Source organism: Telmatherina bonti (assembly GCF_933228915.1).
Source record: "Telmatherina bonti genome assembly, chromosome: 22".
Lineage (NCBI taxonomy): Eukaryota > Metazoa > Chordata > Actinopteri > Atheriniformes > Telmatherinidae > Telmatherina > Telmatherina bonti.
The window spans coordinates 15,400,694-15,427,071 of record NC_136631.1 but is presented as its reverse complement, the minus strand read 5'-3'; the positions used below and the strand labels follow the sequence as shown (position 1 = coordinate 15,427,071).

Sequence of the window (26,378 nt, the reverse complement as noted above, 5' to 3'; positions counted from 1 at the left end):
CTTATCAAGAGAAGCAAAACACGAGCAGATAGACAGCACTCCCTTGTTGCTCAAGAGCGATAAGTGAAGCCGGAAGATGAGGCAGGGAGGCCCTTATCAGTTCAGAGAGCGTCCTGGCAAACGGCGGTGCCACAGAAGAGAGAGGCATGTTGCTGTGCGACAAAGGTGTGAGGGCAGATAAGCATGCATGTGTGAAATGCTTTAAAGATGAGCTTTACTCTGATGTGAAAGACAGAGAGAGAGAGAGTGTGAGAGAGAGAGACAGAGAGAGCAACAAAGAAAGAGATGGGTTTACAGGAATGGATGCTGACATCTGTTGTGGGGAGACTTGCTGTGAGGATGTCTTCATTTCTTGATGCACCCTGAAAACTGTCGGAGAAATCCCATTAGGAGAACAGATTTGTCCTGTTGAAGTTTAGCAGTGATAAGAGAGGCATTTAGATAATTTACTAGAAAATATATATTGCCACACACATATGTTAAAACACAGACCTATGCTATGTAATGCTGCGTTATCAGTGAAATGAACCGAAAGTGTCAGACTTGCCAAAGTGACTGATGTTTTCAGAGGTGTTGAAAGTTTGCAAATCCTTTAGAATTTTCTATATTACTGAATTCATTAAATCTGAGCCAAAATTAGTCATTTTCCAACTCGTTAAAGAAGATTAATGAGCCTAAATAAACAAATAAAAACCAAAAACTGTATTTGGTCATCTGCTTGTGTAACTGAGAATACAAAATATTAAATGTCTCAGTGTCAAAATGATTTCAACCTTTGCTTTCATATCTAACTCATCATGCTGTAAACTAAAACTAAATGGTTTTGCTGTTTAAAATAAAAATAAATTTAAAAAGAAAAAAAGAGAATTAATTGAAAAAGTGATGGAAAGTTGGAATTTAGCAGAAAGAGGGAGAGAGAGACATGGTCTCCAAGTATGTTTGTCTGTTTTGCTCAAAACTAATGATGTAGCAGCAGGTGGTAATGCAGAGGAAACATGTTTCTCATTAAACCCCAAAAGTTTTATTCTAGTCTCTTCTTTCTACAAAACAGTCATTCCCCAGCCTTTTGGATTGTCCTCCTGCAGCATTAGCAAACCATAACTTAGTAGCAGGTTATGTTTTCCCTTTGTGCTTCAACCACACACATAATATTTATTGCTCATTCATCGATAAGTTTTAAATAACTCTAATTCCCTTTTGGACTCACAGAATGAGTGATCTTTTTACTGTGTCTAGCTAAAGGAAACAATTTTCTTAAATTTCCTCCATTTCTTTAAAGTCAGACTGGAATAATAGTCCAGTGTTGTCGCCTTGTCCAGTCTGATGATCATATTCTTTCTCCGTGCCATGATGCACTTCCAGAAACAAGTTCTTTGAATTACAGACATCCGTCTTCTGGAATGAAACATTAGACTACTGATTTTCCTTCAAGTACAGTAAATTGCATATCTAAAGAGGTTTACATACTTTTACACGCACCTGTGAATTATTTGTACACTCTGACCAAGTATGCTTTTGTTTCATTTGTTAAATCTGGTTCTTCATCTATTCTCATGCTAAAACCAGAATACGTTTAAAAAAATGCCATTAAAATTCATTCTGACTCACAAAACATTGTGCGATGCTGAATTTGCACAATAGTAGGTAGAGTCTAATCCAATCTTCAGGATGCAGGCTGGTGGTGGAGTTTTTTACAATGTCAGTGACACAAATTCTAATCCTTGAAAAGTTTTCAGCAGATCTTCATCCTGTCTTTATGAACCGTTAATGGAGGCTTTTGACATCTTATGGAAATGATAGGAAATAAAATCTGCAGTCACAATCTGCAGAAATACAAAAACAGTAACTGGACACAAATTCTTAAATATTTAGTAGAATTAAGTGGTACACATTTCCTCTTCGTGTTTTATCCTTCAGCAGAGCACTGAGTCGTTGTGAAAGGTGCAAAGAGGAAATTCTATACTTACAAGTCTGTAAGCTTCAGTCAGTCAGTTAATAATTTTGTTGTGCTTTTTTTGGTTGTTGTTGTTGATTAGTTTTGTAAGATATTGTGCTTTAGCACTTTGTGTGACCATAACAACACTGTGTATAACATGATGTGCATTCCCTTTTCCTTTATTCATGTCTTTAACATTTAACATATTTACAGAAAGGAACATGATTCTTAAACAGGAAAAAGCTTAAAAGATGAAATAAAAAAATGATTAAACTAAAGCTATTTTGTGTTGTTTGGACAAAAAGCTGCTTTTCCTCCCTTTTGTATTTAGAAATGAAAAATTCACTTTTAGCTGTTTAGATTTTATCATTTCTTTTTGCAAAGTGTTTACAAAAATACATTCACACATCCATTTCTCGTACCTACCTACTTGATGAAGGTCTGTGGGAGGTTGGAGCCAATCCCAGAATATTCTGAGTGAGAGTGTGTTGTGTGTGTGTGTGTGTGTTGGGGGGTGGGGTGGGGGGTGGGGGGTGCATCTTAGAGGGGTCACCAATTCACCAAATTAAAGCAAATGTACAACTAATCAAAGCTTAAAGATTTGTCCCTAAATATGTGTTGGAATGATGCTGCCTGACACTGCGGCTGTGACAAAATGTTGAGTTTATGCTCATTTCTATTCATGTCTGAGTAGAAATAGTTGAACTCTGAAAGGTCAGCAGTCATGACTTTTGTTCCTTCCATTCACAGAGACATTGTTCATACTGCTGATGCCCCATGAGTGTCCCAAACTTAATCGAATATACATCAAATTTATTTGACTACATCTGTGTAAAATTCCATACATAGTTTAAACATTTCTCAGCTCATCCTCGCACTGGGAGTATTGAGGTCAGAAAAAACAGGAAAAAAGAGCATCTTATTTTCTATGATATTATGTTTTGTACTATTTTTGAGAAATGTCCAAGATATTCTCCATGAAAAGTAAATTAGAACGCACCGTAAACTTTTTTTCTTTCACTTCTGTTATTTCAAATACTTTCAAATAATAAATATTAGACAAGGATAGGGATCATGCATCAGCTGTACATGACAAAGTTACAAGTACTCCATTAAAGTAGTATAGTACAGTATAAAACCTGAGTTGTATGAAGAGCATCATCATTCTCATTAATGCAGCTCTTAAGATTTGTACTTGTTTTTTTTCCACTCTATCCCAGATTCACAGTTGAGTAATTACATAAGATGATCACATTTTGAAACCCCAACAGAATCAATGTAATGCTCATTTAAAGACCAAATCAGTGGTGTTAGCACAACAACTGTATTCATGTATGCACTGAAATATATGCAGAAGTTCAGATTCAACCTGCTGCCTCTTGCAAAGTTTATATTCACATGGGGGTGGATGACTAATAAAATCAGTTTTGCTTCTGGTGGTCTGAGCTAGCTATGGATGCTGTGAGTGTTAGCAGGCGTGGGTGAAGCTTCCTATCCACTAAGGGAGAGAAAACACATGCAGCGCTGCACTTTCTCGCAGAGTGAGCCCTTCAGTACCCCATACAGCTCCCATTGATGAGAGCGGCACTTTCGCCCCCGTCTTCCCCATCGAGCCACATTTCATGCATTAGATTCTTGCTTGGAGAGACGCTACAAAAGAGAGCACATACAAATTTAGGAGATGCTAGGCTATGTAATCTTTCATGACTTGCTTAATTCACCATCTGCTCCATTTATCTAAATGATGAGGTATATGTTTGGTAAAGTTTTAGATAGCGAAAGCAATGTGAGGACTTCTGGATTAACTAAGTACAAACTGCCATAAAATCACATTTACATTGTATTATCCTTGTAGGCACGACTCTGGTTCTCATCTTCTTGATTTCATAAAAATTATGTTGCTTTTTTGATGGTACTTTTTGATAAATAAGAATTACAACCTTTCTGTTTTGTTGGTGTAGCTTCATTTCCCTCAAAATTTCTCAGCAAAAAAGCTTCCTAACAGCTAAGCCTTAAGGCCACTGAGTTGTTTAAGAAACTTTAGCGCTTGAGGTGAATGTTCAGATCAGATGGCAGGTGGAGCTAAAGAACAGGACATGCATGATGGTTGTTTTGAGTCTTGAAGGGGAGTAAAGAGCTGCTTTCATTTTGTTCTGACATCCTGACTTCAGAGAGCAGGCTTTGTTCCTGCTGCTGGCAGCTAAAGTCACCTCAAGGCTTGACAGTGACTGATGCCAGAAGACAGTGAAGAGACACGGCAGTTACTGCGCGGGCTTGTGCCTGCAATTGCAAGTAGTCAATATATGGTGCAGCAGTTGACAATAAGCTCTGACAAGCCTTTCTAACTACATCGTTTGTGTCCTGTTCAGAGGTCCCCAGCCTTTGTTGTCTGATGCACTCCGACAGCACTTTGAAATAAACTCTTGCTCACCTTCATCAGCAGCGGATTGTTGTCAATTTTTAGTCTTTACTGTAAAAGTAACACACTATAAGTGCACGTCATTGCAATATATCCTTAATAATTTGTCTCACATACCAAATGGGTTATAAATGACCAGAAATCCAACATAAAGTTGTTTTGCCATCACAAAGCAATGTCATGACTCCTTCAGGTTGACATATTAGGTCAAGTCTGAGTTAATTGGAAAGCCACAGTATAAGAGGGATATGTTAGCGTTCATGGCCAATTAACATACCAATTAATAAACTATAGGCAATGTGGAGTTTAGTGTTATGCCCATGGACATTTTAACATGAAGACATACTGGGGGATCAAACCATTGACCTTCTGGGTATATATGAGGCTACAGTTGGCCTTTAAACTTCTTTTTCATTTGTTGTACCTTAAAAGTTACAGCCATCAAAATGTTTCATCATATGTTTATCATGTGGCAAAACTGTCGAAATTCCCATCACACCATAGCAGAATTGACAGATTCCCTATATTGTGGAGGGCAAGAGTTTCAGGTCTTTTCTGGTGAACACCACATAGATGCACTCACTCGTCAAAAATATGATGAAGGAGGACTCACCCGATTCATCTCACTTTTTTCCATATTTCCATAGACCAGTTTTTTTGATGGGTTTTGCACAAAAATCTGATGTAAATTCATCTTTAAAATGAGGATTTCATGCACTGCAACCTGACTGTAATATCCCTTTCTAAAACTCCAGCAGCTGTCCTCTCTGCCACAGATTACCTGCTGCATTAACGTTCCCAGTCACCCGGGAAAAATGCCTCTGTTTTACCTTCCATTTCACACTAATGACACATATTACAGATGTCAGTTTAGCAGCATTCCAAGTGAAACACTCAGCTGTTGAGAAGTCTTTATGAGTAAAGCTTCTTCCAACCAAGCCATCCACATATACCTTATTTACCCTAAAATTTACCCTCTTCAAAAGTCACTTGTTTGTCATTTTGACAACAATTTGGATCACTTGGTCTCATCTTGATAATAAAATCATAATCAGCTGGGTACCCAGTGTATTTCTATATCTGCAACAGAGCATATTAATTGCATCAAGAGCAGTATTATTGTTTTATTGTTCTTATTTAGTGACATAATCTGTTTAAAGGCTTTAATATTGGGCAAGAAATGACATCACCAACCCTCTGGTTATTGTATGACCTGCCCTACCATCTGAGTCAATGGTTTGTGTTAGCTCCTGTCTCCCTACTAAAAGGTTTAGTCTGCTCAGATTGCCCTGATGATTGGTAAGCGTTGGGGAGTAAAACATGCCAAATTGTCCATTTTAAAGATAATTGAGGAACAAATGAAGGGAATTCAAACAGCACAATCTTCCCCATGTAGGTGATAGTTTTTTTTCTGTCTAAACTGTTAGCATTTTATCAAGAGTCAAATTTAGAATACAACCAAATGTGAATACTTTGTAAAGTTCAACAACCAACAATGCTGAAGAAACACAGATAAAACTTGGGATTTGGTTTAGGGCAAGTTTTACTTGTTATCAAGAAAATGCAAGTCTTGCAACATAAAGGTATAAAATGTAGGGTCTTTGATAGTAAACAAGTGTTGATTTTATAAAATCTATCATTGGCTATTTGATTTTTGCTGTATAATATTCATGGTGATACCTTTTAATATATGCGTGCATTGCATTCCAGCCAATAGATGGTGCAATACGGTACACAGATCTTTGAAACTATTAAAACTTTTATCAAGACGAGATGTGAAAAGTGAGGAAATTCGTATTTGATCACTTCTCTGTTGTAACAATGCTCCTTGGCAACAGATGTAACACCATTATAGGTAAGTTGTTTTATTTTCTTATTAAATGGTACCACATTAGTAAGGAAAATACATTTATATATTCTGCTACTGACTCTTGTTTGGTGTTTTTTATGGGATAGAACAATTGAAGTTTAAAGAAACAAGATCTTTGCATGGAGAAACACACACACACACACACACACACACACACACACACACACACACACACACACACACACACACACACACGATCCTCTGAGACCAAAGACCGACTATGTACAGTCTGTTCTGGATTGCCATTGACCTTTCAATGACATCCCTCATTATGAGGAACTTGGGCTTCAATTAAGAGGTACATTAGAGCTCCAAATAATGCTACAACTTGTATTTATAGAACATCACATGTCATTTTTACCCTACAAAATGTGCCTTATATCGGTCAAACGTGGCGTACTTGAAGCAGTGCTGGTCCATGCTCGCAGGTGTTGGTAATCAGGCACCAATCAGGCTGCTGATTGTCAACACCTGGCACACCAGAGGCTCAAAAGCAAAATCAATAGCAGAATAAGCTGTCTGGCATTGGCAGAGAAAGATGTGACATGTTATTAATGAACGCAACCCACATACTCAACTCTGCTGTTCAAATGAATTTTCCTCACACAAGATTTATTACCAAGAAATATTGTAAGAAAGAAATAATCAAACAAAAAAACTTTCCTTACTTTTGTGCTAAATTTATTGCTTTTATGGTTACTGTGAACTGGGCTCTTTTAGCTGATATTTTTTAGCATAGTATCTGGACTAACTAATATTTTTGTTAGTTCCATGTGGCAAATGTTGCATATATAAGGAATTTAATTTTCACTAATGCTTATGGTAACCAAGGTAACTGTTTTAGCAGTCATTCTTTCAGTAAACTGTTTATGCACAACTTGATGTTAAGTAATCATTATCAGCTTTTCTGCTTAAAATAAGGATTCAAACTCATGAAAGCAGCAGCGTATATAATTTAAAGCATTAAATAATTTATCTTATTCATAGTATCTATGGTTGGCTTTAGAGAAAAACAAGCTTGAAAACTGCAATTCACTGATCGAAAGTTTTTTAATGCACTTTTCTGTCTGTCTGTACATCTGTCTATCTGTATATCGGTCTGTCTGTCTGTCTGTCTGCATATATGTGTATATATATATATATATATATATATATATATATATATATATATATATATACATATATATATGTATATATGTATATGTGTGTGTGTAAATTGAACTTGTCTTGACAGGACAAAGTTGGCATACAATGACTACTTTTTGTTTCTGGTGAGGTAATTGGGATATTGCATTTTACTGCAACTATTGCAGTGTGGAACTGAAACAAAAAATAAACCAAAAACTGTGTTGTTGGTGCTTCCACATAGCAATTTAAAATGTCTAAAATCATTTGGATTAGGGGCAATAGGATCTTCACCCCCATGACTTAGTAGTTACGTAATTTCACACATCTCTTTTTTGCTTGTTTTTAAGTCAAATTATACCTTTGTTTTTGTTTTTTTTTTTTTTTTTACTTGTGTTGCAATTTATCCCCTAGAGCTCTACAACAGACCTAAAAAGCCAACAAACAAAGCAATGAAGAGGATGGTAAAGAGTTTCATTGTACATGCCAAATATATATTTATTTACTAGATGTACAGTACACAATAGACAACAACAACCCTCATGTCCACTGCTAAGTAGCTTTGTCTTTTCTGTCAGAGGTCGCATCGACTGAATCACTTTCTGGTCAATTTTTTCAACGGACAATTACATAATAACAGACTGTTTTTCCAAGAAATTTATGTACAAGGTTTGTAAGAAACAATGTGCTATATTATGGACAGAAAAAACTCCTGTTGTAAAGCTCAAGTAAAGATGTTAATGACTGATGTGAAAAAAGGTAGGTAGTTTTTTTACTTCTATGAGATTCTTTTTATAGAAGTACAGAATCTTCCTCTAGTAGAATACTCTGGCCTGAGCACTGCATGCCAGAAATAAAGATTCCGTCTGGATCAATATGTGGGTAAAGTGATACTTCATCCACACACAATGCTTTCTCCTTTTACTCTCTCTGGTTTAGTCCTAGTTGTGCAGACATCTCTTTGCAGCAAGCTAGACATCTGCAGCCACACACATTAATGAGAGGCAAAGATATCTGTCCATGTTTTTTCCTTCCTCTCGTATTGCTTCCTCTTTTCCTCTATTTCCCTCCAAGCAATTGGTCCCAGTGCTATACATGTCCAGGCTTGGACAGGTAAGCTATGAGGGCAACAACAACCCCCACGTACATCCCTGTTCCAATGGTAATGGACAGTGCAGCCAGGAATAGGGCTCTTCTGGAGCTCATGCCTGCTCTGGAGAAGTCTCCCTTAGCAATGGCCTTGCCAGTCTGACAAAACAAAGCAGAGAATGAAATGAGCCAGTGTGTTACTCATCAGCACAGAGTGTATGAGTAGGTGTTAAGCCACAGTTAAAAGAGAAAAAACAAGAAATGCTCTCAGGGAGCCATTAGTTACCATGGCAATTAGGTCATTATGCCTCTGACAGTGACAAATGTGTTGTTTGGGTGTTTTGGTTTCCTATCAAAAAATGAGGCTAGCCTTTATTTAATCTTCTGACACATTATTTTTTCTTCCGGTGTAATTTTCTCTGCAATTATTATAAAAGATGTTGCAAGCCAACTCAGATATTCTTTTTTTGGAGCTTGGAGGGCCTGAAACTAATGGCGTTGAAACACTAAGATACTGACATTAGACTAATCAAATGTATTACTATATTCACAAATCAGGTCTTAGTCACTTATATGTCAGTGCTCACACAGAGCACAGTACATTAAAATCTCAGTGGTAATGGTTTTTTCGTTCACAGATCAGTGACAAGCAGACCAAACCTGCTGAATGTAAGCAGTCAGTGATCTGAAAAAACTGCAGATAGGGTCACGAGGTGTAAAATTGGCTGTGGTAGCACCTGTCTGAGTGCTTGTGCTTGCTGACCTTAAATAGAATGCAGTGTAATCGTAATTAATGATAGGCTTGAAATCTTTGGGCACTTTACCTTGTGAGAGTAGTAAAAGGCAAAGATGCCCAAGGGCCAGAAACAGCAGAGCATGGAGAAGATGGCCAGACCCAAATAGTCCCGAGGGGGCAGCACGATGAAGTTGTCCTCACTCTCACTGTCACTGGAGCTGTCACTCTGAAAGACAGGAGGTTTATAGAAACTAATTAGGTGCCTGAAAAGCAGTGGATGATACTATGTATGGTATATTTTGGGGAAACATTGTAAACTGAGGCGAAACGTGACAGTGGTGATCTTGAGAATGACACGTGCGATCCAGAAAAGTAAGACTGACATGTTAATAGTCAGACGTACTTTGAACATCTTCAGAGTAGAGTAGATTGACAGCTTGTGCACGCCATCCCCCCATTTAGGCGAGGATATGTGCCCTTGTTTCCACAACCAACCAGGACAACATGTGCTCAGCCAGTCAGAGAGGATTTGGTGCCTCTGTCAACACCCATGAGCGGCATGACAGATAACGCAGGATTAACGGATTGTTCCATCATTGCGAGGTGACAGGAGAAACAGCAAGAAGACAGTGTCATTTATGTGCTAAATTGCTTTCCCAGCCTGAGAGACCTCCACCATCTTCTCTTAATACAACAACGTCTTAAAAGGCAGGGTGTGTTCAACAGACTTGCAATGCTGTGACTTGATGCTAAAAACTGAAGGCCACAGGGGCTGAGCAAGCTAATGAATGATAGATTTGAATGCCACTCAAACTACATAGGCCCATGGTGCCTGCAGCAAGGATAGCGATGTGACTGTGTGTGTGACCTTTCAAAGAGAAGGTGGCCATACTTCTCTCAGCTGTCCTGGAGACCAAGAGGATGTCTGCCTGAATAAATAGCCCCCATAAGGAGCAGCCTTCATTTGTTAGTCTTGCTGGCTTCAAGGATCGATCAAAGCAGGGAAAAAGAAAGTACAAAACAGAAATCGATATGTAAGGCATGACCTCAGCCGACCATTTTACAGGTAATTAAAGAACAGTCAAGGAAGCGAGCAGGAAGAGAAGAACCATTCAAGTGTGTAAAGAAACACAGCTTTAAACATGTTCACAATGTTTTTTTGATCTAACAAAACTGCAGTATCGGACATAGTCAGTTTAAGCTATTTTAGGAGAGTTTAGGTTTAGGAAACATTACTTATATATTGTAAGGAAATGGAGGATGGAGTGTGGAATTACCAAACAGTTAACAAACAGTAACCACAGCCAAGAAAAGATTATGAAGCTTCCTGTTATCTGCTTTATGAATACTGTCCACCTGGACAGCCGAGTAAGCTGCAGCTGTTCGTAACCGCATAATCTGACAACACATACATAAACTGGTGAGCACAAACAGGAGTAATCTCTTGTTATCTTTGTAGCAAGACCTGATAACGGACCTGAGTGACTGGTGCATTCAGTCCTGCTGACAACCTGCCTGACACTGAGTCCGCCCGGCTGGGGATGCATTCCTCGTCTGGTCTGTCTGTATAACTGATGGGGCTCCACCGAGGCACAGTGCCTTAACAACCCTGTCACAGCTCTCTCTAAGGCCTTGTTACCATCTGGAGGGGATAGTTGACTCAACAGCATTGCACACACAGACCCATGCACTCCGCAAGTCGTGGCAGTCACAATGGCATCACACACAGGGTCTTGCAACTTCAATACCTGCAATTTATGTCTTTTCTGTGACACGGGTCCAAAAATGTATTAACAAACCAAGTTGTGGAATTTCATTGTTTCCTGTTCTGCTGCTTGTGATAAATTATGGTTGCTGCAGCAGGCAAATATAAACACAAAATTCACCCTGCCATAGACTATTTCCTGGATATTCAGGGTGTGGATGATGCCTCACTGAGCTTTGCTCTGTTTATTTTACTTTTAACCCCACAGCTGTGGAATTCCTCACAACTTGGTGCCATTCATCAGCACTTGACACTGGAATTGTATGCGTTTTTATTATTTATAAAACACATAAATCTTATCACAGAAGGATGTAAGAGCAGACAGAATAAAAGAAAAAAATCAGGTCTGAATATTTCAGATAAAAACCCAACTTTTCTTTTCACTTGAGCTCTCTTCTCCAGGTTCATTTGCTCTTTTGAATTGGCATAGCATAACTTTAGCTCCAGGCTCACCTGCTAAGACATCATGCATCAGTTGAGTCCTGCTTAATACCCTCAAAGCAGGACATCACTTATGGCATTAATGGAGCTTTCTTCAATGTCTCTATCAATCTGCCAGGCCTCCGAGTGACAGGAGCGGGAGCGATCATCAGCGCAGCGAGGGTGCTATACTTCTTCCTCTGCCAGCTCAGGGCCCTGGGTGTTTCATGAACGTCTGACTGAAATTAGATTTTCACTGCTTCAGAAAGGACATAACTGTCTTTGCTTTTTTTCTTTAGAGTTTCCTTAGAAGGTGTAGGTAAAGTCCTAGCAGACCAATAGTCTTGTCTGATGAAATCAGATATGTAATTTCTTAGAAATTAAATTCAAAAAGCTACCCCCAAGCAAGACTATTTTTTTTTAAAGAGAGGAGTGAGAAATTAGAGTGAATCACTCTGGCAGTTTATTAGAACAGCAAATTGAGTAATAACTATTTCACCAGTCTATACACCATGACTCATTTTCTGCTGAAAGATGACCCCAACAATTACAGGTAAGTGCTGATATTCATCCAGGTTCATGTCAAACGCTGCAAACTATTCCTCACTTGCATCAACTTGCTCTTTAAATATGTGGTTTAGTAATATTTGTGAAAACACATACTTCTAGTTAAATCAATGCAAGTAAACCTGTACACAGCTACAATACATACAATCTCAATGTATAATCTGTAAAAATAATCAATTTTTATTTTGTGTGACCTCTGACCTCATACTCAGGACCTTGCTCCTCCTCCACGTCATATGACACAGTCTGGATCTTTACATCCTTCTCTCCTTGTGTTCGGTCTCCAGCGTTTTCTGTTGAAACTCCATCTGACACGGCATCCTTATTCTCTGTGAAAGTGGTTTCAAAGCTCTCACTCTTTGAATCCTTGCTGTGAAGACTGACGTCATCCTTAAACAGGATGAAGTTGGGTCGGTAGAAGGCCTCCACTGCTAGATGAAGAGACGCCGCATCCAAGAACTGTTGAGTCTTATGCTTGCCACTGGTTCCTGTGTAGTAGTAGCCAATTAGACTGTCTTGATAAGGCTGGGTTGGGTAGTCACACTGGTAACCCTGGTAGTCATTTTGGACTACATGTCTGCTAGTTTTGTCCAATAGGGGATTTTGGAGCTCACTGAGGCTCTCCATTGCTTCAGGGTTGGTTCAAACGTCGAGTGTATCAAAAGGTGGAGTCCAAAGATTATCTGGCAATTTGGTTGCTGGAAAAAACAAAACTTGGAGTTACAGTAAGGTTAGAAAACAAAGAAATTTTTAAAGCATAGCATATTCTTGGCTCAAAGTGCATGAAAATGTAATTTGTTGAAAAAAGAAAAAAACAGGACTATCTCTAATAATATCAAATAGAATTTCATTATTGGACATATTTAATTTTGTTTGGCAGTCACGGATCCTTCTCCCAAGCTCTCAGTCGATTAGCCATGAAATCACCATCTGCAGCATGTTCAACTGTTGCACCTTACATCCCTAGTTTCATATCAACTCCTAGATAAAAGAAAAATCTTCCATGCATGCCATGGCTGCCTAACCTGGAGAAGTGCTGTTGTCTGGTCTCTCAACCGGCCTTGAATCATCCTGATTTAAATCCAGTGTATAAATTGTGATCACAGTCTATGTAGAAAATATATTTTTTAAAAAGGACAGGAGAATCAGTCACTAAGCCAACAAATCTGCCAGTAAGTGGCTGTGCGATGTAAAAATGTCCACATTAGAGTGAGCAAATGTGATATTTTGTATTACAAATCCAGCACAAGGAGTCCATTTCTTCAAGTTCATGATGACTTATTCTAGCAAATTCATTTCATTCCCCCTGACTAATAATCAAATTAGATAATATCCACGGAGGCAGCTGTATTACACTTCAGAATTAAATTTAAAGTAATTCCAGTTTTCTCAGATAAAAATACAAAGGAAAGAGTAGATACAGGAGTTAAATTGACCTGAAGATCTATAATAGATCTTTAGAACTTCTGACCCCACGAGGACAAAAGCTCATGGAGACGGATTTCACAGTTGTTTGCTGAGGAGAAGCATGACTAATGTGGGCCAGTAGCCGTGTCTGAGCCCACACACATACACTCTCTCACACACAAGATCTTCTCCACTATGTCCATTCTCTTATGCTTCTGAGGCATAGCTGCACTCCAGATAACGGGGAATTCCATTACACACTACATTAGACAAAGAAAATCGCATCCAAATTTCACAAATAAGTAATCTGACACAAGAAGCGCACTTAGCACATATGAGTGTGTGCTTTGATTCCTCTGTTATTTATGACCAGGGTTATTTTCTGTCTCTATCTTCTGTTTCTCTCTGTTTAGGGCACTGCAGTTCATTCTCTTTCTCCCCCTTGCTGTCTAAAAACACACGCACAACAAAAAAAAATCTGTAATTTGTTCCCTATTTTGGTGCCATCACATTGTTTCCCATTGAGCTGCAAAACTCATATTTCCAAATCTTGGAGCAAATTTTCACATTAGTTCATTATTTATGCATTTGTGCGTAATGCCGAAATCTTTTCACTTACAACAAACTAATATTTACGACAGTAAAAGAAAACAATCTTACCTGTAGATGTAAAGCGTTCTGTTGGTTTGCTTAGCATCGTTCCTCGGCGCAACTGAGTCGATGGAGAGGAGAGGACGGACCCACCATCCTGCTTCACATGATCAATTTTGGGAAATCTGCCATCGCAGCACAACAGACGGCATCCGTCTATAAAATTCAGTTACTCCGTGTGCATAAGAGTGGACTTTGCTCGCTGAGTCTCGCATCCCATGGCACCACCGCGCTGCTGCGTCTGGCAGGTGGATTTTACGCACAGTTTATCTCACTGAGCTCCAAACAACTCGGGCAGAGCCTGACTGACTGACTCCAGCTAACTGATTGGCTGTTTGTGGCGCGCTATAAACTCTGGTGTCGGCCACAGTTGGCATTTCAAAACTCTTCTTCCTCCATTCAGTGCCTCACGTGCTGACAGGGATGTATTTTTTTCTTTTTTTTACGCATCCCCAGCACCCAAGAGAGTTTTATGGAAATCAGGCTCCGCTCGAGAGTTTCATTGAAATATGTTTCAGGTCACGTGAGTGGCTTGAAGAGTCATGATTTGTGAGATGACATATTTGTGTTGCTTTTTCCTTTCACAATCTGTTTAAGTGTTATTCTTCCCCACTGAGAACGCCCACTAAGTCTAGGGAAAACACAGCACAGAAACCACACAGATTGCATGTATTTAAGGAATCCCCGTCTTCTCTTATGATTTCAACGTGAATGGCTCTCAGCTGGTTCCAAACTGGATTAAGCCACCAATAAATGCACTGCACATTTATATTTAATGCATATTTTAAACAAATCCCATGCATTTATCATTAGCCTGACAATTTGGATGCTACTCAACCCTCCCTGTTGAGCTCACTAATGTTTACATGGTGCAAATTATAGTTGTAAATACTGTTTACATAATGACAATACTGAAAATGGGCAACACAGCAGACTGCACTCAGGAAAATTGGGCTAAAAGCGTTTGGACCATTAAAAAAAAAGCCTTCAAAGGGATACATTCTGTGCTTTATATGTACTAAAAACCATCTTTAAATATGGTGATGCTATATGCCACAAACTCCAAAAGACTGATTTACAATCACTGAACACTGGACACATATCTTATTCAGAAGGAGCACTCTATTCCACAGGCTCATAAAAATGTCTGGAGTTAATAATGTGCAAGCCCAGGCTCTGTCACTTTCACTGGGAGATGCATTAAGGTACTGATGGACACTTTATGGGGAGAACATGGAGCTGCATTTATAAGACTCGGTGCGGCACGAGCTGCGCCGCTTCCTGTGTCACCTTGTGTTCACATGCAGGAGGCGACGTGGCATAACATCCAAACCGTCTTCCATGATGGATACCATTTCCTCAGGAGACAAGTATATTAGAGGAGGAGGTGAAAGTGGGAAGTGTGGAAAAAGGAGTAGAATCTGTAATCATTAATCTTCCTCTTCTTTATTTCTCTCCACCTATTAGACTTTGTAAAAGGATTACAGAGAAATATTTTCTGATGAAGATTTGTGTCCACAACCAGAGGCATCTGAGTCCAAAACCCAGTAGAGCTAAGTGGTACCACATATAGTCTATGGAAACACAAGATCCTTCCTAAGACCAAATGTTTTCTAGATGGACTGTGAATATTTATGGTTCTCGCTGTGCCCCTTTCTTCTGCTCCATTTTCCACTCTATATTTAGGCACCGTCTCACTATGTAGCAGATGCACTATTTGTCAGGCATTTTTTCTCTTCAGAGACCTCAAATATTGAGAAGCAAAAAGATTGCTGGGACTTAATTTGCAGCACGAATCAACTTACAGTAAAACTAAAGCAGAGCCCTTTTTTTACTCTTACCTTTTGTATTGATTTCTCTGCACCTACAGTTTGATATCACGGCCAATTCTGACACCATGCATTTTCCTGCTGGCCCATTAACAGGCTTTAATCATTTAAACACTTTTGGGAATTAATCAGCCTAATCGGATTGGCAGAGAAAGTATCAAACCACTTAATTTGATCTGCCCTCAATGGCTTTTACACAGAAAGAAAGGTTGGAGGTGGGTGGGGGAGGTTAAGAAGCTTTTCCCACATGCTACCATATTTTCTGTTTGATGAAACGCCTCAGAAAAACATTTGCCAATGGAGCATCTTAAAATCTGCAAAGGCACATGGGACGAATAAATAAAGGAAAATACAATAAATCTGCTAGAAATAAAGACCTATTGCTTGCCTTGTTACTTTAGTTGTGATTGTTTTTGTTTTACTGTGGAATTAAGTGGTTTAAGCTCCCCAAGCATCCTAATGTGGCCAACAAATGTAATAAGTAACTGAAAACCTGATTTCCCACATATTTAAAGCTGGAGAATAAACATTTCTTTCAGATGCCAAATTCCTCTTGAGAAGCCAGCTTTACTATCTTTCTTTTTTATTCTCTCAAGAAATCCTACAAGTGAAAATTAAACACAAGGCTCTATGCTTTTGTGAAATGTTTGTTCTCTTGTTATTTGCTGTGCAACTATAAACCAATTTCTGCTTCTGGTATGTATTGCAGACATCCGGTGCTGCACAAGGAGCTCATCCATTTGGCCAAGCAGGTCACTTTGCAGAAAACAGTGGGGCTTCAATCCCTGCAGCGTGAGACTCAGGTGCAGAAACCGGTGGAGGCTTGGCATACGGACAAAGGTTTTGGTAGGAACAGAGGAGTGTCTTTCAGACCTAGAGGCATGCTGCAAGTTTCCAAATGAAAGAACAGAAAGTCACCCCTAAAGACTTCAATCTCACGAAGGAACACCAGGAAATACAAGACAAACTAAATTAGTGGTTGCAAAAATAAAATAAATAGTTCAACTTCAAGACAGCTGCGTTTTCTTTGAAAATCAGCAAATAAAGCTGAATTGTGATGAAGGCTATCTTTAAAGGCTCTGTTTATTTACCTTAAAGTTGTAGAATCAGCAACCTGCAAAATTATTCTTTAGAAATTTTACAATAAATGATTGTAGTGTACAATGACAAAATTAAATTAATTTATTACCCTCTTACATCCAGAGAAAATTATGAGAACCTACAGTAGGTTGTCATTATGAAAAACATAACAGCCAGTGAATGCCAGCATTATGAGAGGCAATTTCAGTTAAGTGTTAGAAAGTTACACTGGGACTTTTCAAGGTCCCTCTACAAATGTTCAATGAGAATATAAGCAATACGGGTCTGGACATCAGCCCACATCTGCGTGCCAGTACTGGGAAAATAGATGTTCTGAGTCCCAAGAGACCAGCAGGCGCTTTCGTATTTGCTGTTCTCTAACACACAAATGCATTATATGTCGAATTAGCTGAAAGTGCTCCATCAGGAGGGGAAGGGGCAAAGTTTGTTGTCTGCAATTTCAGACAGAATGCCACTTTGTGGCTCTACCCTTCACCTGCAAGCACATCTCCCTCCAGTAGTGCATGAAAAAATGCAAAGTGTGCAAATTGCCAGATAGCCACTGTGGAGGTGCAGTAGGTCATGTCAATCATGACAGGACTTCCTACAATGGAGAGAAAGTGAACCGGGTCAGTTAGAAGTTAGTCATTGTCACTGACGGCTGGCAGTGGTACAGTAACCCACTCCACTGAGATACTGTGTGCAGATTAATGACATTCTCCATGGAGAGATCTGAAAAGTTCCATTAATGAAACACCAATGATAATTTATTTGGACAGCTGAGTTGCTTCATTGTGAATAATGAAGTGGCCTGCAGGATCATTAATATGATAGATTATCTGTAACAAACTGATGCTGTGCCAGAAGTCCTGACAGTAACAGGAAAGAAAAAAAAGAATAGATATATATCAATCATGAAATCATAATTTCATTATGTTTGTTTTATTTATCTATAAGCAAAAACCGCGTCCCTATTTACAGGCATTTCAGAATATTTGTCTTTCTTTGTCTTTTAATGAAAGAATGCTTTCGAGGATTAGCATTTGGAATATTATCAGAGCTATAATGAACAACTTGCTGTTAATCCCGTTGAGTGTGTTTGCAGGTACGGCAGGTGATGAGTCAGTCAGGCATGACAGCGTGCTGTATCTCTTGCCGGCATGTGTTACTATGCACACTCCATCCTATCAGCCCAATAGCAAGACATGCCAATTATGTGTGCAACTAAGAACCTGTCTCTGACATGTCACGGGAGCAGACTGCATATGTTAAACCTTTAGACTTTAAGATCTCCCATTAAGCCTATGTGTTGGAAAATTGTTATGAGTTTGATTTGTATTAGATATTAGACATATATACATTGCACACCTATTAAACCATCAATGAAACCAAGGAGAATTTAGCATTTAATAGGCTTCTGAGCTAAACAGAGCTCAGATGAAGATGGATACCTCCGTCTGCCACTGGTTTTGGGACTGCTGTGGAAGGGTTATAAATAGGTAATCGCTGAGGAGCTGCTGCTGCTGCTGCAGGTTAAAGCATGGGAGTTTGCTCAGGGCTGTGGTGACTCATCGCCCTGTCTGACTACATCATGTCAGTTACCTGGAGTTTGCACCTGTCACTGCACCCTCAGGCACCGCCTCAAAACCAATGACCTGCACACATAAACCAGAACTGACTGAAGGGTAAACCTGAACTCTTATTTGATAAATAATTTTTTTTGTTTACTGAGCTGGATGCATTTTTTACTAACAAGATTTGGTCAAAATGCTGAAGGGAATCATTCGGAGTTATATACAATGTGTCCGTCAATTCTGCAGTTTCTCTCAAATCTGTCACCCAACAAACTTTTTAATTTCCTTTTTGGAGCTGTTCATTATTTTGATACAGTCCATCCACATTTGTGTTTATATCCTAAGCACTTGATCTTTAGCTCTTAAAGCCCCTGTTGTGCTGACAACACTAAAATACAAAAGGAAAACTTGTGGTTGAAAAGAAAAGCTTACTCTGAATACGTAGCGATTTTGGACACTTATCCTATTCAATTGAACAAAAACAAATAAACAAACAAAAAAGGACCTCACATGGTTGTATCACTCATATGAGCTGACTCCATCATCTTCCCATCGCCTGACGTTGGTTGTGTTTTTGTGACACTGGAGCTTATCAGATATTTACTTCATTTGTAGGGACAAAAACAAATGAAAAAAGAAGTTCAAGTGACTTGCATTCGTAAAGTGGACACAATCAGGCATGCTTCTAAAAATGATGTAAGTGTTATTTTCATAGTTTGTCATTCTGTTCAAGTCAAATGAGCATTGGGATATTACTCATGCATGCCTGAACACCACTGTAGCGCTGACGCTCTTATCTGTTAACAGTTTTTGCCTTGGCATGTTCTATGTCTGAGGAGATACGGCTTCTACACAAACACTTTATCTGTGTATTTCTGTACTTTGTGAAAAAAACATTTGGAGCTCTGTGAACAATAAAACTAAAATGCTGATGTAATAACTGTTCTAGATTACATCTTTTTATTTTATCTAATGTGTTCGAAAGACAAAACAAGAAGTGTAATCATTTTATTTCATACAACAGCTTTATGTCACGACTGTAAAACTCAGGCTGGAATGATTTTCCTAACACTCTGCATAATATTCCTTTTTAATGTTCCCCTCAGGACTGTGATTTCAGGTGGGTTTATTATCTGAACCCTGGCAGGCTGCTGTGGGTGCCCTTATTTAAAAAGCTATTTTCAGCGCACAGTGTCACATTGGCCAACGTTCTGGCTAATGAACAATATCACCCTGGGATTTCAGTGGGTGTCAAAAGGTCACCGAGGGCTACTTGTTTGTTGGGTTTGTTCTGCCTTTGATTTGCAAATATCTCTCATGTACATGCATAGGATTTGTGTCTTGTTTCAACATAAGAACACCAATCTGGCCATAATTACAGCCTGCCAGAAATCTATGATGCTCTGCCACACAATCATTTTCTGTCTCAGCGGTATCTGAACACCGCTCCACAGGATATGTGTTTACTGTGACAGCCTTTTAAAGGAATCAATGCATGTGTAATCCCTGGGAGGGGTATAAGGACCATCAGGATCTAAGATGAAGAAAAATGAGAATCTGTAACTGCTCATACATTCGAGCTCTCTGGTCCAAGGCTCTTTAAATGGCCACTTTCCTCTACTATATCACTTTGGTCATCCATCGCTGAATGGCTGTCTGCTGCCACAGACTAATGATCTAAAAAGAAATGCGAAAAGACTGAATGCAAGCTGATAAGGTCGACCAAGTCTTCTAACAACAGGTGTGATGGTCCACAGATGAAAGTGGATGAGTTTAATTATAAATCCTGTTAAACTGTGGTATTGTACTTGGAGTGCATTTACATCATATGATGCTGGGCAAGTTATTTTTTTCCCAGTTTCCCAGTTTCCTGATCCACTTTTTCATTATAAGTGACTAAATCTGCAAGGTGTAACTTGTGTTCACTGTTATGAATTGTCGTGACTTCATCATACATGTGCTTCTATTAATGTTGTCTTGTGGCAACAACATGCAGACAAGCAACATAATTCATTCATTCATTCATTCATTATCCTAGCCACTTAATCTAATGAAGGGTTGCAGGGAAGCTGGAGCCTATCCCAGCAGTCTTTGGGCGAAAGGTAGGGTACTCCCTGGACAGGTTACCAGTCCATCACAGGGCACAAGCAACACCATAAAAACAATAACAAAACAAAAAAACTGGAACTCTCTATTTTTTTTTCACCCTTTTTTTGTTTGTTTTGTGAACTCTGAATGTTTTCAGCCGAACCAGCTTATTTATTCTATTCTGTCATCAGATCAGTTTGTATCATCTCTTGGTAGATCAGAGGATTAGCATCCCCACAAATCACCTTATTAAACCTAGGAGACGAACACTAATGTCCAGGCTGGTGCCACAATGTTTCTACAATCAGACTGAATTACAATAATTATGGGTAATTTTTTATTTATATAAGTTTGTTTGTTTTGTTTTGTCTTGTTTTTTTTTTTTTGGGTTTTTTTTTACCTATGTATATATATATATATATATATATATATATATATATATATATATATATATATATATATATATATATATATATATATATATATATATATATATGTATACTGGACACTGTTTACTTAAACTGTTTTTTGTGTGGATTGTGTTGACATCTAATGACTCAAATTGCGAATTGTCGCTAAGTAAATATCCTCCATCAACCCTAGAGTGATGGTTGCCACAAATATAAGAATGACTGGCTCTTCAGTGGAGGTTTGTCCCCTTTTGGCTGCTGTAGTAACCTGGCACTACCCTGCAGAGGTGTAAGGAAGGAAGTGATGTTTTGGCTTACCCCCTCTAGGGTAATGTTATTTCTGATTCCAACAGTATTTTAAACCTCATACTAATTGAAAATAGCTAAAGCCTTTATTTTGAATTTGAGACGAATGTACGGGCAGCAGGGTGGTGTGGTGGTTAACATTGTTGTCTTACTGGACTTAAATCAATGCTCACTTCCTCCCACATTCCAAAAATGTGTGTATTTGTACCCCACCACTTGTTTTATAGCAAGTGGGATAGGCTAAGGCTACTCTGAAATGGATTATGTAACTATAGAACAAGGCTGGATAGATGACAATGTGGTTCTGTAAGTAAACGGGAACATACTCTTTTGTGGGTTCAGTAAGTACTGTTTCTTGCAGAATCTATTAAATATCTCTCTCTTTCTATCAAATGCAAACTTCTATGCAACTGTTTTAATAGACTGGCATCTTTGGAAACATGTCAAGTTCTTTTTTTTTGTATTAATTTTCTACACTCAATCAATACAAGGTCATGGCGGCCTGGACTCTATCCCATGGCAAACATAGAAACACATTGCCATACACACCCACAATCACTCTTAGGTTCACTTTAAATTTAATAATTAACCTAAAATGCATTTTGATGTTTTTTGACTGTGGGATGAAGTCAGAATATCAATAGGAAGAAAGTTGATTCCAATATATTCCAAGAAATAACATAATACAACCAGACATCTGTTACAACAATTGCTGTTTTCCTCTGAAGATCAGAGTAACATTCACAGATGCTAAAGATAGACTATGCTGAATATTCTTCATCACACAATGGTCATGTTTTTGTTTTAGCCAGAAGATCATTTTCACGTCCCTAATTACAGAAAGAGAAGGAAAGCAAATGTGAAGCCATGCAGAATCAGATCATATGACATTATCACTGTTATGAAAGAAATCACAATAAATAAGAAATGATCTAATTATAAAAAATGATTTATGAAATCTTCTGCATGAGCTGATTGGACTGAAGACAATTCTTGACAACATGTCTGCTCTATAATTGACATTGCTTTCCCTTGTTAGGCTGAATAATATATGTCATGTTATACATAATTCATTGAAATGCAGTTTTTGTGTTTTTCAGCTTTTTTCTGCTTTCAAGGCAGCTTTCAAAGCCACAATCTGTGTCTTGTTTATTCTTGTCATCAAGAGAGCAACAGAGGCTATCCGCAGGATGTAAGTAGAACATGACAACCACAAATGGAGTAATCAGAACATGCTAAACCACAGAAGAGATGTGTAGTTTTTTCCTCTTTAATTAAACTCCTCTCCGCACATAAAACGTGATACTGACCGTTGCATCCGTTTAATACTTCATAAGGAAAACTAAATGTGACTCTAGAGATAGATGACACCAAAGTTTAAATAAGTTTAACACCAGGGACTCATGGAACTATACATATTTTATTGGCATATCCATATTTTATTGAAGTGCTCATTATGCTGAGTGATGGCTCGGTGGAGATTTAATCAGGTTCTCTTTAATCTCTCATTCATTTCATAATGACCTCGTTTCCACTTGACATTGAGCCAAAGGTGGACATGCTGTTTTACTGTGGCATTGCAAACTGTCAGTAAACGTCCCATTAAACACGAATCTGGTTTGCAAGCAAGTAATAAAAAAAGAAGAAAAAAGGGAGATGCTCAGGTTAACAGCTGATTGGAAAATCCAAGGACTTCTAAGACATTTGTAAGACTGCGAAACAGTTTGGTCATATAACAGGATAACAACATGTTTTTACTTTGGATTGAATATGTTACACAAATAATTATTGTTATTTAAAAGTGTTGAGTAAGCCACAACTTCTGTTACCTATTTATTAATACTTTATTTGCATACATCTGACCTACTGGTGTGCAAATGGTGACATAGAACCAGGTATAATGTTTGTTTTTCTTTACATCTACAGAATAACATAATCTACAGTGGCCTCTGAGGTTTGGCAGCACAACAACAGCAGAGAAAACACAGCAGTAAAATCTAAAACAAGAAAGAGAAAACCTCCAAGTATTGCAAAGAAAAAAACCCAAAGGTTGAGCGAAAACATTTTTAAAGTACATGTTTTAGGAAACACAAAATCAACACAAACACAGCATTATTTAATGCAACACAACAGCAAAACCAAAAATCTGAAACAAAAACTAAACAAACACTAAACAAACAAACAAGAACAGAAACACTTATTTCCAGTATTAGACCAGTATTTCCAAAAAAACACAAACATGTTTTTAGGAAAAACTGGCAGAAGATCTGTGATGCTCATCATTATTTTACTTGCTGCGTATTGTGTGGTGTTGCTAACCAGCTGACTCCTGAATGAATTGTTTCAGAGTTAATGAAGTTTATTGCAGGACATTACTTTTGTAAAGAGTGAAAAGATTGAAATGTGGATGATTGCAAGGCTTTGCACTCTTTCTCAAAGTCTCATACTTGGTATTTTGGGATTAGAATGGCATCTGTAGTGATTATTGACTGAACAGTTTTGGCAGCAATCTCCCATGAAGTAAATGTGTGACTGTTTGTCTCTCCGTGTTGACCTGAGATGGACTGGCGACATTTCCAGGGTGTACCCTGTCTCTCGCCATCATCGTTGCTGGGATCTGCTGCAGCCTCCCTGCAACCCTACTCTGGAACAAACAGTATAGACCATGAGTAAAAAAGAAAAATGGAGGAATGAATAAAGTATTATTTTTTAAGTCTGAGTTCTTGGATTTACTCTTCTTTGGCCAAGCCCTGACACATAATAATTTATTTGACACTCTCCACTGCAAGTCAGTCAATGACTACTCACTTATTACCTACTCTTTTTTCTTTTTGTCTTGTGAGAAGTTGCTGTGTTGTTCTCTTTGTGGCTTTGGTTTAATCGTCTTTTTGTTATGCCTTTGGGTTTGCACTCAATGGTCACTATAAAAATAGATTAAGCAGCACTTAACAGAAAGTGCAGCTAAAGCTCACTGGAATATCAATTTTGCATGTGTGCTGTTGCACCTCAAGCACTAAAGTTACAACAAGTCATCTAAGACAAAAAAATGAATTTCTGTTCCAAATTTTGTGGCTTTCCATTGAAAAATAGTGATCACTTAAGCCTTTATGCCTGATCGTCTGGGGACCAGAAATACTGGGTTTCACTGAAACTTTTTCAGAGTTTAATACTTTATCATGGTGGTGCTCAAACATATCAGACCATCATCAAAAAGGAGCTAAAGGTTCTCAGTCTGGCTCAAACCATTGGAGTGTAGGCCATCCTGGCCATCAAAAACTTAATCGTGACTAAAAATAGATAACCTTCACTTCACCACATGTGCAAAAACAGGTAATTATAGCTGACATATGCAACTGACATATGAAGCCTGATGTTGTGTTTCCTCCGCATGTCATATAAAAAAATGTTAGGTTACAGTAAGATATTACAAAACTGAAAACATTGACTTCCTCCAATGTATGTGTGAAAAGTGAAACCTAAGGTAGCCATGGTTACTAAGAAGACTGGGAAAAATGGAAAAGGTGAAGCTGAGAGTGGATCTATTTCACAAGAAGCACTTTTCCTATTTTGCTGATTGTTACAGCAGAGAGAGCTAACACTAACATAAAAGAAACACTTAATGGCAGAGTGAGGGGTTCTGTTACTGCAGGCTTGCTTGCCAGGATGTGCTGGCAAGCAAATGTGTGACAACACAGCAATCGCAGGCATGGATATAATAAAATTAAATGGAAAACACTATTTTATTGCTTGAAACGACATTATGATAAGAAAGATGGACAGAAACTGTTGAAGTTTTTATTTAGCTAAATTATTTGAAACCACAGAAGCAAAATGTTTACCTTCTCTGCAAACTCATTGCATGCGCAAAGTTGTATATCTACTTTTTTTAAGTCTGATTTTAGATTTTAGATTCATGTTAAGTTGTGTTATTACAGAGAAGGACTGAGCAAAGAGAGGCTGGTGAGAGGGAAGTTGCAAATCAAACATAATTCACAAACTGATGGAAAGAAATGCAAAAATGTTTAAGGCCTGATTGACACAAGGAGATACACATCTGCAAAAGAATCCTTTGAGAGCATGATACATGTTTGCATCATTTCATGTATACAAAAGTACATATCTGTGGATAGTAAGACATTTGTGAATCATGCATCATATTTGTGGATCGTCTTCCACTGTTGCAAACACTGAAGTAAACAAAAACCTTTATAAAAATGACTTTCTTTAATTCCACATTTCTTTGAATTGTCAAGCATATTTTTTTTTTATTTGGAAATCAAGAAAAAACATAATGAATGTTGTTTGTAGAATAGTATCAAAGGTAGGAAGGATTTGCGTTCTCAGCAAAGGAGATATTTATTTAATGATATTTTTCAAGCTATGCACAACTGGGATTGTTTTTTTTCCAGTTTTCCAGATCTCAGAAAGCAGTATTATATATATATTCATTCATTACCCTAACTGCTTAATCTGATGTAGGGTCGCGGGGAAGCTGGAGCCTATCCCAGCAGTCTTTGGGCGAAAGGCGAGGTACACCCTGGACAGCTCACCAGTGCATCACAGGGCCACACAGAGACAAACAACCACTCACACTCACTCCTATGGGCAATTTAGAGTAACCAATTAACCTAACATACATGTCTTTGGACGATGGGAGGAACCCGGAGTACCCAGAGAGAACCCATGCATGCACAGGGAGAACATGCAAGCTCCACACAGAAAGGCCATTGTCCAAGCCTCGCCCCAGCGCCCCAGGTGGATCAAACCAGTGACCTTCTTGCTGTGAGGCCACAGAGCTACCCACTATGCCAATCTATTAATGATCATATAACATATAATAATTTTTTATAATAATCTAACATTTATATATATATTGGCCCACAAACTCTGATACTCTGAAGAGATTGGCTGCAATGTGACCTTGGTTTTTGCTCATTATTTTTCTGTTGTTCCCTTTCATCCAGTATGTCCCATTTCAGTTTGTCATGGTATGTGTGGGAAACTCCACAAACTAATTACAAAACTCTCGGATCTAGTAAAACATCTTCAGAGCAATCTTTTAATAGCATGCTCATGACTTTACATCAGGCAACAATTAAAATCACT

General features: G+C 38.3%; 1 protein-coding gene across 1 annotated transcript; it reads right to left on the bottom strand.

The window, feature by feature from the left end:
* Positions 1-8,439: 8,439 nt before the first annotated feature.
* LOC306772287 (synapse differentiation-inducing gene protein 1-like) lies at positions 8,440-12,554 on the bottom strand (the record flags this gene model as incomplete). Its single annotated transcript, XM_079261708.1, has 3 exons — positions 8,440-8,598; positions 9,264-9,401; positions 12,129-12,554. The coding sequence occupies 3 exons, from the start codon at positions 12,552-12,554 to the stop codon at positions 8,440-8,442; spliced, it is 723 nt and encodes a 240-aa protein (XP_079117834.1).
* Positions 12,555-26,378: the final 13,824 nt, after the last annotated feature.